Source organism: Schistocerca cancellata, chromosome 4 (assembly GCF_023864275.1).
Source record: "Schistocerca cancellata isolate TAMUIC-IGC-003103 chromosome 4, iqSchCanc2.1, whole genome shotgun sequence".
Classification (NCBI taxonomy): Eukaryota; Metazoa; Arthropoda; class Insecta; order Orthoptera; family Acrididae; genus Schistocerca; species Schistocerca cancellata.
Window position 1 is genome coordinate 23,574,978 of NC_064629.1, and position 16,317 is coordinate 23,591,294.

General features: G+C 40.0%; 1 protein-coding gene across 2 annotated transcripts in view; it reads right to left on the reverse strand.

The window, feature by feature from the left end:
- Positions 1 to 16,317, reverse strand: part of LOC126184891 (exonuclease 1) — a 171,329-nt gene that overhangs the window by 77,442 nt on the left and 77,570 nt on the right. For both annotated transcript variants that reach the window (XM_049927522.1, XM_049927521.1), the window contains one exon: positions 931 to 1,146. In XM_049927522.1, the coding sequence (XP_049783479.1) occupies positions 931 to 1,146 (216 nt within the window). The remainder of the gene's footprint in view (positions 1 to 930; positions 1,147 to 16,317) is intronic.

The window sequence follows — 16,317 nt, forward strand, 5'->3', positions numbered from 1 at the left end:
GTGACTGGGTCAGCAGAGTCATAAATATAATTACTGAATGCAGTGTTGAATCGCACCACACCAGTTAACGCACAAACCTAATGTGTAGAAGGTTGTAGGTTCAAGTCTCATCAAACAGAGAGAAAATTTTTTATTTACAAAACTAATCAAAGGAATTTGATTATTATTTTTATTAAATTAATTTGTTTACATGCATTTTTTTATTTCTAATTCTTTGCCAGTTCATTTTTATCATCATATTCACTTTTTTATTTGCTGTTATTTTTCTCCCTGTCATTCTTTTCTCATCTGGAGGCTGTCTGTGTTGCCTATAATCTGCAACCAAGTGTCAACAAGGACTGTTCATCAGTGTCTGCTCGTGTAGCCAGTGTGAGGATAGTGTCAGGTAGCCAATGATAGTGAGAAATTACAGTTTGTATTTAGTGCTGAAAATGACTTTCTCTCTGACTTGAGTTAGCTCATAGAGGCTATCTTTAATCATTGTGAATAAAGCAATTATGATTGTAGTTCTACCACAGATTATTTACCGCCATTTTCTCAGATACATTGCACACAGTGAGATCGTGGTTAATTTATGACACGAGTTTAAATTCAGAGCTACAAAACATGTCGTCTGCCACAGAACAGTCATCAGCCATCAAATAATTTTAATCACACTATAGTTGTTAGCATATTTTTCCGAAGTATGCCTGCAGTGACTGCCTCTGCCATCCAACCCACACTATGACTTGTTCGACACCTCTTAAAGCTCTCCTTTACGATGTGTTTTACGAAAGACAATAAGAGAATGAATGAATGAATGAATGAATGAATGAATGCTAGTCTCACATTATCAACTGTGTATGAAAATATAAATAATATATATTTTCAGCCAGTGAGTATTTAAATCAAAAAATAATGTATAATGTTGAATAATATCAGAAAACTTACCCTATGTATGTCAGGATCAGCTGTCTTTGTTACAAATTTTAAAGCTTTAGCAAGTCCTATACCAGGCAAAGAAGCTAAATAATCACAACCAGACAATATGCACATGTGCCTAAATTTATCAAACTCAAAATTCTCTGGGTTTGATCCCATTGCTAAATGCAATTTTTCTTTTTCTACAAGTAGTCCATTTCCACTTATATCCATCTTGAACATAACCTATGACAGAAAAAAACAAATTCTGCATTATATAGAATTTAAAATTTATTAATAAAATACATGAATAAATACATTAATGAGAAATACCTATAAATAATTAATGCACCATAATTTATTATTAACTTGTGTGTGTGTGTGTGTGTGTGTGTGTGTGTGTGTGTGTGTGTGTGTGTTTTGGAAACTGACAAATATCATTTTTGAACACAGTTTAACTAGCAGTAAAACACAGTGAGTGGAAACTGCTGGTCCTGCACTAAAGAAAATAAAGTATTTTCATCTGTCAGAAAAAATCACTAAAAAAGTAGAGTTTCGGTGAAACGGATGAAAAAAAGAATTGTGTGACAACAGGAAAAAAAGGGAAAAAAGGAGGGGGAGGGGGTGGAGGGAAGCAGAACAATGGACATGCTTAAGATAGAAAATTTAAAACCTGAAGGATTTGGAGAACACAACGTTGAAAAATTTTCTCTATTCAACAGATTTTGCACCCTTTAACTCCTAACTACTAAACCATCTAAAGAAATTAGTGGCTGCTAAATACACTGCGGGGCGGGGGGAGGGGGGGGGGGGGGGAGAAGAAGAAGAAGAAGAAGAAGAAGAAGAAGACGCACACAGAAGGGAAAGTGGAAACTAAGTGAAAATTCACTGGTTGAGAGAGTATGTGATCTTATTTAAGTGATTACAAAACTAGGTCAAATTTACAAAGAACTTGACAGTACAAGTCCATTTATCAGTATGACGTTGGCCTCTGAGTATGATGCATACACTGATTCTGTTGGGAAGGGTATCATAAAACCAAGGTATCCTCTCCTGAGGCAAGGTGGCCTAGAACTTCTGTTAACTGATCCTTGATAATGGCACTGGGACAAAGTTGACATCCGAGCTGGTCCCACACATGTTCTATCAGTGACGTATCTGGGGTCTACTTCAACATCACACTGACAGTTCATACACAAAACATGTGGACAGGCATTGTACTGTTGAAAAGAAAGATACTGCAGCAAGTCCACATACACCAATGACCATCCAGCCAATGTTAACAACTGGTGGACAAATGGAACACCCTACCACCACAAGAACTCCTTTGCAAAAAAATTATGTTGTACTTTCACAGTTTGCGCAGTCACTACCAGCCATGAACTGAAGTGATACCCAATGGCTTCCCACGACATGACACCCCATTAGTAATACCATTATTCCTCTCTAAGACATTGGAAAAATGGGACCTTTCTCCCAAGGCCACCACCATACTCACCAGCTATAGCCATTGGTGGTAATGCAGAACCGTGATCCATCACCAACCGCAATGTGACGCCTTTATCAGCAGTCTGTGCTTACTGGTCACGGCACCCCTCTAAATGAGGCATTTGTGTTGTGTGTTAATGGCAGCCTATGTATGAGGTGGTAATTCCCTAGTCCGGTTGCTGCTAGTCTCCGACATATGGTGCGAGATGTTACAGAATTTTGCTGGGAGTCCATTACTTCTTCTCAGATGGCAGGTGCAGATGTGAAAGGATTACACTAGGTTTGGTGCAAAATACAGTGACCCTCCCTTATGTGGTCAGATGAGGTTGACCATAACTTCATTGATGCATATGCCTGCACTTGTGTACCCATGCACTCCAACATCGGCGCATTGCCACATCTGAATGCTCCATAAATCTGGATATTGCACAATTTCACCAGCCAAGTGAATGGAGACAAGAAGAGGCCCCTTTCAAAGTCTGCCAGATACTGATAACACTGCTCACACAAGTACGTGGTATCCCCATGTCCTTCACAGTGACAGTCAACATCTGATTCTAGTTACACTCCTTATATACTTCACCATACCTGGTAACGACACAAAACACGAACAACACTAATGCATTGTACTGATTGTTCTACCTGTCGTAGAGAATTGAAACTCTAATCATTTCCCTACCCACTGATGGCGTGTATGGGTATGAGGTTAAATTAACATCCAACCATATTTTCAGGGTGCTTCATTTTTCTTGTCAAAATGTGTATTTTGTGTTCAATTAAGATGTTATGGCAGTTTTAAGTGAATATTTTGCAGTCCATACAGAATCATACTTCACTGATGGATTTTACTCATTTGAAGGACAATGGACCGTGTACCAACTTACAAGGGAACTACATTGAAAAATAAGTGCATTTTTTAGCTAAAAATCAACTCCACTGAAAGTGCTCTCACTCTGTCCCATTTTCATTAATATTTCATTAGATAAAACATGAAACTGTAAAGATAGTCTGTTGTGTGTCCCTCAAGAAACAAACAGTCTTTGTGAAACTTTTATCCCTTATTGCTGTAGAACACTGAGACTGCGATGAATAAAGATTTCCAGAAATAAATGCAACTAGTTCTCTTTTGTGATGCTTAAATTTTTATTTACCATTATCAGTTTTAAGCTGCCAGATGGAGCACCGTGGGGTCATGTAGCTGTGGCAAAACACAAAAACGAAACAAGCAAGCAATGAATGGGGGCGAGAATTATTTACATCATAAAATCAACTTAAAGGCACTACTCACAGTTTTTAGCATCCATGAGTTTATGCCTGGTGCCCATATTACTCTGGAAAACATAATTTACATTTTCCATTTATGATACATCTATAGCACTACACAAACTTTGTCACAGGCAGCAACTCCCATCTGCTTCACAGAAAGTGTGTGGTTAAGTTTAATGCTCAAAAAATTTGTGTTTGAGCAGAGTTCTTTTTTTTTTTTTTTTGTCAACATACGCATTACTGAAAATTGCACACTGAAAACAGTAAATCTATATATTGATTTATATTGTGGTGTCACCGCCAGACACCACACTTGCTAGGTGGTAGCCTTTAAATCGGCCGTGGTCCGGTAGTATACGTCGGACCTGCGTGTCGCCACTGTCAGTGATTGCAGACCGAGCGCCGCCACACGGCAGGTCTAGAGAGACGTCCTAGCACTCGCCCCAGTTGTACAGCCGACTTTGCTAGCGAAGCTACACTGACAAATACGCTCTCATTTGCCGAGACGATAGTTAGCATAGCCTTCAGTTACGTCATTTGCTACGACCTAGCAAGGCGCCATTACCAGTTTATATTGAGATTGTTATTAATGTACCGTCAAGAGCAATGTACACCAATTATGGATTAAAGTTAAGTATTCCAGCAGCAACGTACCTTATTGGCTATATTAATTACATTGTCATTTTCCAGACCTCACGCCAGCCTGCGTGAGATTAAACGCGTGCCTTTCGGCTTCCTCCAAACCCCGTGAATTGGCTCCTGCCAATTCACAACATATATTACATTCATTATTGCAACAGTAACACATATTCATTACTGCAAAATTATGTGCACTATTTATAAAGTCTACCAAGTTAATAATTCTGAACAACATTTCATTGATAATTATAGTACTCATCACAGTCACAGTGTTCCACATCAATAAGGGATAAAGTTTTTATTTCACTATCTAGCCAGGTAAAAGGACCAATGAATACACACAGAAAGTGTAAACTGAAGTTAATGAAAACTATTCAAAAATTCAATAAACAGTATATCTCAGAGAACATTACTTTTAATTATGTCAAAGTTTTAATCAAAGAACAAGGTAGTTCAGCACAAGTAGCCAGCAGCAAATCTGAACTCACATGGATCAAAAATAAAATTAGGTCTCATTAGAAGTGAAAAGATCTACTCAACAATTGTATCGAAGGAAATTGACGGAGATCCGAAATGTGAAATGATTTGGGTGAAGGTCACTGTTAAAGCAGGCTCAGACATGGTAATTGGATGTCTCTATAGGCCCCCCTGGCTCAGCAGCTGTTGTGGCTGAGCACCTGAAGGATAATTTGGAAAATATTTCGAGTAGATTTCCCCACCATGTTATAGTTCTGGGTGGAGATTTTAATTTGCCAGATATAGACTGGGAGACTCAAACGTTCATAACGGGTGGCAGGGACAAAGAATCCAGTGAAATTTTTTTAAGTGCTTTATCTGAAAACTACCTTGAGCAGTTAAACAGAGAACCGACTCGTGGCGATAACATATTAGACCTTTTGGTGACAAACAGAACCGAACTATTTGAAACAGTTAACGCAGAACAGGGAATCAGTGATCATAAAGCGGTTACGGCATCGATGATTTCAGCCTTAAATAGAAATATTAAAAAAGGTAGGAAGATTTTTCTGTTTAGCAAAAGTGACAAAAAGCAGATTACAGAGTACCTGACAGCTCAACACAAAAGTTTTGTCTCAAGTACAGATAGTGTTGAGGATCAGTGGACAAAGTTCAAAACCATCGTACAATATGCGTTAGATGAGTATGTGCCAAGCAAGATCGTAAGAGATGGAAAAGAGCCACCATGGTACAACAACCGAGTTAGAAAACTGCTGCGGAAGCAAAGGGAACTTCACAGCAAACATAAACATAGCCAAAGCCTTGCAGACAAACAAAAATTACGCGAAGCGAAATGAAGTGTGAGGAGGGCTATGCAAAAGGCGTTCAATAAATTCGAAAGTAAAGTTCTATGTACTGACTTGGCAGAAAATCCTAAGAAATTTTGGTCTTATGTCAAAGCGGTAGGTGGATCAAAACAAAATGTCCAGACACTCTGTGACCAAAATGGTACTGAAACAGAGGATGACAGACTAAAGGCCGAAATACTAAATGTCTTTTTCCAAAGCTGTTTCACAGAGGAAGACTGCATTGTAGTTCCTTCTCTAGATTGTCACACAGATGACAAAATGGTAGATATCGAAATAGACGACAGAGGGATAGAGAAACAATTAAGATCACTCAAAAGAGGAAAGGCCACTGGACCTGATGGGATACCAGTTCGATTTTACACAGAGTACGCAAAGGAACTTGCCCCCCTTCTTGCAGCAGTGTACCGTAGGTCTCTAGAAGAGCATAGCGTTCCAAAGGATTGGAAAAGGGCACAGGTCATCCCCGTTTTCAAGAAGGGACATCAAACAGATGTGCAGAACTATAGACCTATATCTCTAACGTCGATCAGTTGTAGAATTTTGGGACACGTATTATGTTCGAGTATAATGACTTTTCTGGAGACTAGAAATCTACTCTGTAGGAATCAGCATGGGTTTCGAAAAAGACGGTCGTGTGAAACCCAGCTCGTGCTATTCGTCCACGAGACTCAGAGGGCCATAGACACGGGTTCACAGGTAGATGCCGTGTTTCTTGACTTCCGCAAGGCGTTCGATACAGTTCCCCACAGTCGTTTAATGAACAAAGTAAGAGCATATGGACTATCAGACCAATTGTGTGATTGGATTGAGGAGTTCCTAGATAACAGAACGCAGCATGTCACTCTCAATGGAGAGAAGTCTTCCGAATTAAGAGTGATTTCAGGTGTGCAGCAGGGGAGTGTCTTAGGACCGTTGCTATTCCCAATATACATAAATGACCTGGTGGATGACATCGGAAGTTCACTGAGGCTTTTTGCATATGATGCTGTGGTGTATTGAGAGGTTGCAACAATGGAAAATTGTACTGAAATGCAGGAGGATCTGCAGCAAATTGACACATGGTGCAGGGAATGGCAATTGAATCTCAATGTAGACAAGTGTAATGTGCTGCGAATACATAGAAAGATAGATCCCTTATCTTTTAGCTACAAAATAGCAGGTCAGCAACTGGAAGCAGTTAATTCCACAAATTATCTGGGAGTACGCATTAGGAGTGATTTAAAATGGAATGATCATATAAAGTTGATCGTCGGTAAAGCAGATGCCAGACTGAGATTCATTGGAAGAATCCTAAGGAAATGCAATCCGAAAACAAAGGAAGTAGGTTACAGTACGCTTGTTCGCCCACTGCTTGAATACTGCTCAGCAGTGTGGGATCCGTACCAGATAGGGTTGATAGAAGAGATAGAGAAGATCCAACGGAGAGCAGCGCGCTTCGTTACAGGATCATTTAGTAATCGCAAAAGCGTTACGGAGATGATAGATAAACTCCAGTGGAAGACTCTGCAGGAGAGACGCTCAGTAGCTCGGTACGGGCTTTTGTTAAAGTTTCGAGAACATACCTTCACCAAAGAGTCAAGGAGTATATTGCTCCCTCCTACGTATATCTCGCGAAGAGACCATGAGGATAAAATCAGAGAGATTAGAGCCCACACAGAAGAATACCGACAATCCTTCTTTAGAACAATACAAGACTGGGATAGAAGGGAGAACTGATAGAGGTACTCAGTTCCCAGTCTCAATCACCTGCTGAAAAGCCAAATTCTTTGACACAGTAGTAAAGACAACAAACATCACTTGAATAAAACAGAACTAAATTTTCTAAACAAAGGGCTTAAACATAAACCAAACTTGATGAAAACACATTTAAAGACCTAATTACTAACACCAAAATAGCACGTCTATTGACAAAATTAAGTCAAAGTGATCAAAATGCTCTAGCCCATGAAGCAAATAAAATAATTAAGAAAAACTTGAAAACAGAAAAACATCATAGAAATACACATAAGGAAGCTGCAACACTAAAGCAAATTAATATGAAACTAGCTAACATTAATGCCCTTGTTGTTAAGGCTGACAAAGACAGAACAGCTGTGATAATGTATGAATCAGAAATACATTAACAAACTTTAGAATTTAAAAAAAAAATAACATAAATGAATTAGAATCTAATTCCACCTTGAAACATCAAGCTACAATAGAAAACCTGTTAAAGAACTGCAACTTCCTCCCAACGGCCACCGAAGCCAAACACTGTAACAATGAACGACGTGCCCAGTATTCAATTCAATGAACAGTCCTGGATACAAAATAACTAAAACAATTCATGAAATACTCAGTAAATACTGCACATTTACAACCCAATACTTCATAAATAACAGTTATAAATCGATTGACAGCATCACACCCATCACCGTACCCAGATCAGCAAGATTCACATCCCTCGGAAAACAGTTAACCTTTACACCGACACACCTTTACAGAAACACACCGAATAATAAAAGATAAGTACTCAAACAATGGAAAATCCAGGATGGAATGTAACAATGTGAGTGTGAGTTGCATTTCTGTGAGTGCGTACATCTGTGTTTGCCGTCTAACTTTGACAAAGGCCTTCTGGCCGAAAGCTATTCTTTGTGAGAGTCTTTGTGTTGTGCCTATCTGCGACTCAGCATCTCCACTATATGGTGAGTAGCAACTTTCCTTTGCACAATATTGTAAAAGATAAGTACTGCATCATAAAAATTAAGTAACATAGAATTCTATGTCATCGGATTTGCTTAAGTTGCTGCTATCTCACGATTACTATACCTTTAATAACAAAATCTATATTCAAAATGATGGTTTAGCACTGGGCAGCAGCTTAGTTGGGCCTACTAGCCGACATCTTGGCCTCAACCTTCGTTAGTCACTGTCCGCACCCATCCAGTCCCCTCCTTGTTCCTATTCCAGCACTACACAGCCGTCATTTCACCGCCACACCGTCTTCTTATTTCTTCTTATTTCTCTCCTCTCCGCTACTTACTCTCCCCCTTCCCCACTTTCTCTCCTGCCCTCTGTCTAAATAGCAGCACTTTACTGTCCGCAACCCCCACCGTACTATCCCTCCCCCTCCCTGCCCCAGTCTCCTCCTTACCCCCACCCAGTCACCACTCCGATCCTGCACTGGTGCTGCTGCTCGCAATGTGGTTCCAGTTGCCCGAAACTGCAGGCGTATGTGCAAGCTGCGTTTTGAGGAGCAACTTTCCTTCTCTAATATTGTTACATTCCATCCTGGATTTTCCACTGTTTGATTTTTACCTTCAAAATTTTCTTGATATCTTCATTTGTTCACAAGGTACAGAGGTTCAAAGTCAACCTAGTTCTACGTGTAAAATCTCGTATGAGGCAAAATCAAAATAATAAATAACCACAGCAAATTGCTAAAAATTTCAGTGGTATATTCTCTAGGTATTTATCTACAAAAGCCATCTCCCTTTTTCAAAAATCTTTATCTATTATCAAGAAACGGCACAAAATTTGTTTCTCGGGTATCAAAAACCCAGTTGCAGATCCCAAAATGGCTATGCACAGCTAATGGCTGAAAATTTTTATGACATATCCCTAAGATCCCGATCTCGAACAACCCGGAAAGTTTTTTCCGTATCTCTACCTGTTTGAGAGATACGGAGGTTCAAAGTTACCCTACTTTTACACATGAAATACACAAGTATAATCCACTGCACCTCCCCCCGTGAACCGTGGACCTTGCCATTGGTGGGGAGGCTTGCGTGCCTCAGCGATACAGATAGCCGTACCGTAGGTGCATCCACAATGGAGGGGTATCTGTTGAGAGGCCAGACAAACGCGTGGTTCCTGAAGAGGGGCAGCAGCCTTTTCAGTAGTTGCAGGGGCAACAGTCTGGATGATTGACTGATCTGGCCTTGTAACACTAACCAAAATGGCCTTGCTGTGCTGGTACTGCGAACGGCTGAAAGCAAGGGGAAACTACAGCCGTAATTTTTCCCGAGGGCATGCAGTTTTACTGTATGGTTAAATGATGATGGCGTCCTCTTGGGTAAAATATTCTGGAGGTAAAATAGTCCCCAATTCGGATCTCCGGGCGGGGACTACTCAAGAGGACGTCGTTATCAGGAGAAAGAAAACTGGCGTTCTGCGGATCGGAGCGTGGAATGTCAGATCCCTTAATCAGGCAGGTAGGTTAGAAAATTTAAAAAGGGAAATGGACAGGTTAAAGTTAGATATAGTGGGAATTAGTGAAGTTTGGTGGCAGGAGGAACAAGACTTTTGGTCAGGCGAATACAGGATCATAAATACAAAATCAAATAGAGGTAATGCAGGAGCAGCTTTAATAATGAATAGGAAAATAGGAGTGCGGGTAAGCTACTACAAACAGTATAGAGAACGCATTATTGTGGCCAAGATAGATACGAAGTCCACGCCTACTACAGTAGTACAAGTTTATATGCCAACTAGCTCTGCAGATGACGAAGAAATTGAAGAAATGTATGATGAAAACAAAGAAATTATTCAGATAGTGAAGGGAGACAAAAATTTAATAGTGATGGGTCACTGGAATTCAGTAGTAGGAAAAGGGAGAGAAGGAAATGTAGTAGGTGAATATGGTTTGGGGCTAAGAAATGAAAGAGGAGGCCGCTTGGTAGGATTTTGCACAGGGCACAACTTAATCATAGCTAACACTTGGCTCAAGAATCATAAAAGAAGGTTGTATACATGGAAGAACCCTGGAGATACTGACAGGTTTCAGATAGATTATATAATGGTAAGACAGAGATTTAGGAATAAGGTTTTAAATTGTAAGACATTTCCAGGGGCAGATGTGGACTCTGACCACAATCTATTGGTTATGGACTGTAGATTAAAACTGAAGAAACTGCAAAAAGGTGGGAATTTAAGGAGATGGGACCTGGATAAACTGACTAAACCAGAGGTTGTACAGAGTTTCAGGGAGAGCATAACGAAACAATTGACAGGAATGGGGGAAAGAAATACAGTAGAAGAAGAATGGGTAGCTTTGAGGGATGAAGTAGTGAAGGCAGCAGAGGATCAAGTAGGTAAAAAGACAAGGGCTAGTAGAACTCCTTGGGTAACAGAAGAAATATTGAATTTAATTGATGAAAGGAGAAAATATAAAAATGCAGTAAATGAAGCACACAAAAAGGAATACAAACGTCTCAAAAATGTGATCGACAGGAAGTGCAAAATGGCTAAGCAGGGATGGCTAGAGGACAAATGTAAGGATGTAGAGGCTTATCTCACTAGGGGTAAGATAGATACTGCCTACAGGAAAATTAAAGAGACCTTTGGAGAAAAGAGAACCACTTGTATGAATATCAAGAGCTCAGAGGGAAACCCAGTTCTAAGCAAAGAAGGGAAAGCAGAAAGGTGGAAGGAGTATATAGAGGGTCTATACAAGGGCGATGTACTTGAGGACAATATTCTGGAAATGGAAGAGGATGTAGATGAAGATGAAATAGGAGATACGATACTGCGTGAAGAGTTTGACAGAGCACTGAAAGACCTGAGTCGAAACAAGGCCCCGGGAGTAGACAACATTCCATTAGAACTACTGACGGCCTTGGGAAAGCCAGTCCTGACAAAACTACCATCTGGTGAGCAAGATGTACGAGACAGGCAAAATACCCTCAGACTTCAAGAAGAATATAATAATTCCAATTCCAAAGAAAGCAGGTGTTGACAGATGTGAAAATGACCGAACTATCAGTTTAATAAGTCACAGCTGCAAAATACTAACACGAATTATTTACAGACGAATGGAAAAACTGGTAGAAGCCGACCTCGGGGAAGATCAGTTTGGATTCCGTAGAAATATTGGAACACGTGAGGCAATACTGACCCTACGACTTATCTTAGAAGCTAGAGTAAGGAAAGGCAAACCTACGTTTCTAGCATTTATAGACTTAGAGAAAGCGTTTGACAATGTTGACTGGAATACGTTCTTTCAAATTCTGAAGGTGGCAGGGGTAAAATACAGGGAGCGAAAGGCTATTTACAATTTGTACAGAAACTAGATGGCAGTTATAAGAGTCGAGGGACATGAAAGGGAAGCAGTGGTTGGGAAGGGAGTGAGACAGGGTTGTAGCATATCCCCAATGTTATTCAATCTTTATATTGAGCAAGCAGTGAAGGAAACAAAAGAAAAATTCGGAGTAGGTATTAAAATACATGGAGAAGTAATAAAAACTTTGAGGTTTGCCGATGACATTGTAATTCTGTCAGAGACAGCAAAGGACTTGGAAGAGCAGTTGAACGGAATGGATAGTGTTTTTGAAAAGAGGATGTAAGATGAACATCAACAGAAGCAAAACGAGGATAATGAAATGTAGTCGAATTAAGACGGGTGATGCTGAGGGAATTAGATTAGGAAATGAGACACTTAAAGTAGTAAAGGAGTTTTTCTTTTTGGGGAGAAAAATAACTGATGATGGTCGAAGTAGAGAAGATATAAAATGTAGACTGGCAATGGCAAGGAAAGCATTTCTGAAGAAGAGAAATTTGTTAATATCGAATATAGATTTAAGTGTCAGGAAGTCATTTCTGAAAGTATTTGTATGGAGTGTGGCCATGTATGGAAGTGAAACATGGACGATAAATAGTTTGGACAAGAAGAGAATAGAAGCTTTCGAAATGTGGTGCTACAGAAGAATGCTGAAGATTAGATGGGTAGATCACATAACTAATGAGGAGGTATTGAATAGGATTGGGGAGAAGATAAGTTTGTGGCATAACCTGACTAGAAGAAGGGATCGGTTGGTAGGACATGTTCTGAGGCATCAAGGGATCACCAATTTAGTATTAGAGGGCAGGGTGGAAGGTAAAAATCGTAGAGGGAGACTAAGAGATGAATACACTAAGCAGATTCAAAAGGATGTAGGTTGCAGTAGGTACTGGGAGATGAAGAAGCTTGCACAGGATAGAGTAGCATGGAGAGCTGCATCAAACCAGTCTCAGGACTGAAGACCACAACAACAACAACAATACACTGTGGGATGAAAACATAGTTTATAAAGTGATGTAGCATGGAGAAATAACCTGTAAACTGTCTCTTTATCACCTGGGAATCCCATGTTGTAGTACTGAAGCACATGCAAAACTGTTTTGCACATAAAATTCGTTCTGAGGTGTAAAATTATTTTTGAATTATTTCAATCACACATGTAAACTATCTAAAGTTTAATGACGAAGTTTTCTTGGGATATCAGCTGAGTCAAGGCATTGTTCTGTGGCCACAGAACCATGCCTTGACTCTGCTGACAACTTGACAAAACTTCAGCATTGAGATTCACCAAGAAAGCCTGCATTCCCATACACACAAATTTTACTGACCAATAAATTTCTTTTCACATGATTTACATGTCCTGCTGCAGCACAGAAAAGGAGGAAACTAACAAAAAATTCTCCTGTCAGAGCACAAAAAATGTAAATATGTACCTGCATATTTCCAAGACTCTAACTGAAAACTGGGGTACCAGATGTCTCATTCTACCTTCCTCAGCACCTTTAAAAATTTTCTCAAAAATTTTGGCATGTGAACATATGCACGCTTTATTATGCTGAGAGAGAAGAAAACAGTGGCAGTGGCAAAGAGATGGAAAAGTAATAAATACTGGAAAACAGTAGACAGTGGTCGTGTTACGGAAACAGCGAAGGAGACAGTGGCAGTGTGAGAGAAAGAGACAGACACAGGGGCAGTAGAACATTGCTGACAGTGACAAAACAGTGCTAGGAAAGGACAGAGAGAGAGTGCTGGGTTGGAGAGGGAAAAAGAGAAAGAGGAAGGGGGTGTGAGCCAGTAATAATGAGAGACGGAGTATATGACAATGACAATGAAGAACAGAGAGATAGTGAGAGTGAGAAGAGATGGCAGCAGTAGGAAGGAAGGAATCTGATATTAGCAGTAACAGAGAAGGCTATAGTAGTCGGACAGAACGAAGGGAACTGTGGCTGTGACACAGAAGACAATGACAGAGAGACACAAAGAGATAATGACAATAAATTGGGCTGAATGAGTGAGTGAGAAAGGACAACTGAGAGTGAATGGGTATGACCAACTTACAGTGACGGACTAGTTGGTGTGAGTTATAGTTGGGGCAGTTTGAGAAAGTTTAAGGTGAGTTGCATGCTAAAAAGAGCACAAATAGGTTTGCATGACAAAATTTTTGGAAAATTTTTTAAAGTTGTTGTGGACAGTAGACTGAGGCAGCTGGTACCCCACTTTTCAGTCAGAGTCTTTTAATAAACAGGAACACATTCACATTTCTTGTGGTACGATAGGAGCATTTTTCTGCCAGTTGTAATAATGAATGTAACATAAATCGATACACGTATTTACTATCGTCAATGTGCAATTGTAGATAACACAAATGTTGACCAAAGAAAATCTCTGCTCCAACACAGACTCTTTGGACATTAAATTTAGACACACTCTTTGGTACGTTTACATTCTGTGAAGCACGTCGGAGTTGCTGCCTGTGGCAAAGTTTGTATAGTGCTATAGATTTATTGTAATGTGTGAACTGGGAATAAGCACATGGATGTTAAAAACTGTAAGTAATGTCTTTCAATTGATTTTACCATGTAAATAATTCTCAACACATACATTGCTTACTCATTTCTTTTTCTATCTGGCCACAGCTACACAATCCCCACAATGCTTCAGACATTCATCAAAAGTGTGTACCAACTGATGATGATTTTCTAGGCTATTCAAAATAAAAACTTAAGCATCACAAAAGGTAAATGGTTGCAGTTATTCCTGGAAACCCTTAAACACACTGTTATATGTGCCAAATGAGTCCTGCAAAGCAGTGCTCGGGTTCAAATCCACAAACGTGAAATGCTGATGGGATACCTAATTGCTGTCAGTTACATTCAGAATTGATACCTGCCCTGAGATGAGGGTAAACAACTTCCCAAGTAAAGTTGTAAGCCAGCTGTTCCATGAACACAGCCAAGTACATAAACTACAAAGTAGCCATAGGAGGAGAAATGCAGTACAAAATCCAAGTACACAGTGCGATTGTCAACAATATGCTAGTCCAGTGATATGCTCTGTGCTGGTCATATCAATATGCTTACTAAGTGGTGGATCATACATCTCTTCTGCTTTGTTGCTGACAGACGAGGATACAATGTCTCTCCCTTCTTCAACTGGCATGTAAGGCTGGAAATGCCCCAGGCAGCACTTTGTGTGATGCTGCAGGAGTGCCAGTGATGCTGGTAACCCAAACAGCATCTCTGACATGATGAAGACAGAGCTGGTGACATCTGCCTCATTTAAGGTAAGTAACGTACACATGACTTTTTCTGGGCAGTCGTTGCTGGGGCCTGCCACCACGAGTTCACCTTGTTTTCCAGGACATGTGCAATGGTACCTAATGTGAGTTGTAGTTGTGGCACTGCACTGTGTGCATCAAAGATGGTGTGGATATTGTATTATGAGGTCTGTGAGAGTAGCATAATTGTGTAACACCACCTTTAGCTTTGATAATGACCTTTAAGTTGGTGAGGATGATAGTCCACCCATTTCTTCACATATGCCATATGCATCTCAAGTCACTCATCGACGAGTCATCATGTAAAGCAACTAAACTGCTGGGATGTTGACTACTATGTTTCTCCAGCTGTTCCAAATAGTCTCAGACATTTTCTATGGTACTGAAATTGGGTGTTTTAGTGAGCCAGTCTACAGGCGAAGGGGTATCCAAGTATTCAGCAAATCATAAATGTACGCATGCAGCCCTGTGAACACAAGTGTTGTCATCTTGGAAGATGGGATTGTCCACAGAACACCTGGGTCACTGAGAATGTAGAAATAAATATTCACTTTCATATTCAGAGTAAACTGGAAGACTGAGCCCAGGTAATGGTATGTAACACACATCAAAACATCACGAAACCACCTCTGGTCTGAACCATGCCCACCACAAACTGCAGGTTAAACACATAATAGAGCTGTATGTGCACTCAACACCTTGCACAATTTAAAAAGATGCACAACTGGAGCTCATTAGACCACAGTATATGCCTCCAGTCAGCTACTGTCCAGTTTCCATACCATTGTGAGGAATTGCCTTTTGTGAAGTACCCAACTTTTAATGTTCATTGCATACAGTTCCCTTTGCAATGTTCATTTGGAAACTGGTTAAGAAGAACTAGCATTCACTGATGGCAGCAATTCATGCTGGATTTGAAACTGATTATCACTGACAAGGTTGAACACTTTACTCTGGTTCCTATCAGTTAAGGATCATTTCATGAGTACTGTTCTTATGCCATGTTACATGATTGTGAGGTGTATATCATTCCTTGTACACACTTTAGCCGAACACGTCTATAAGCTGACAAATCTGACAGCTTCATTCACAGTGTTGTCACAGGCATATCCAAACACAATAGCTCCTTTCTCTATGTAGCCATGTTAACCTGCATTATTGCAGTGATTCTGTACAAATGACTGGCACATACACACAACTACACTGCCATGACTTAAGTCAGCTGTGGGGGACAACAGTTCTACGAAGTGCTGTTTTAAATGGCTCATTATAATATTTCCATTGAGTTTAACATTGTCTAATGTACCGCATGGATTGTCACAGCAACTGCTTGAAGATAACAATCTGGGAGACTTCAGAGGACTGGTAAATGTCATCTGAAA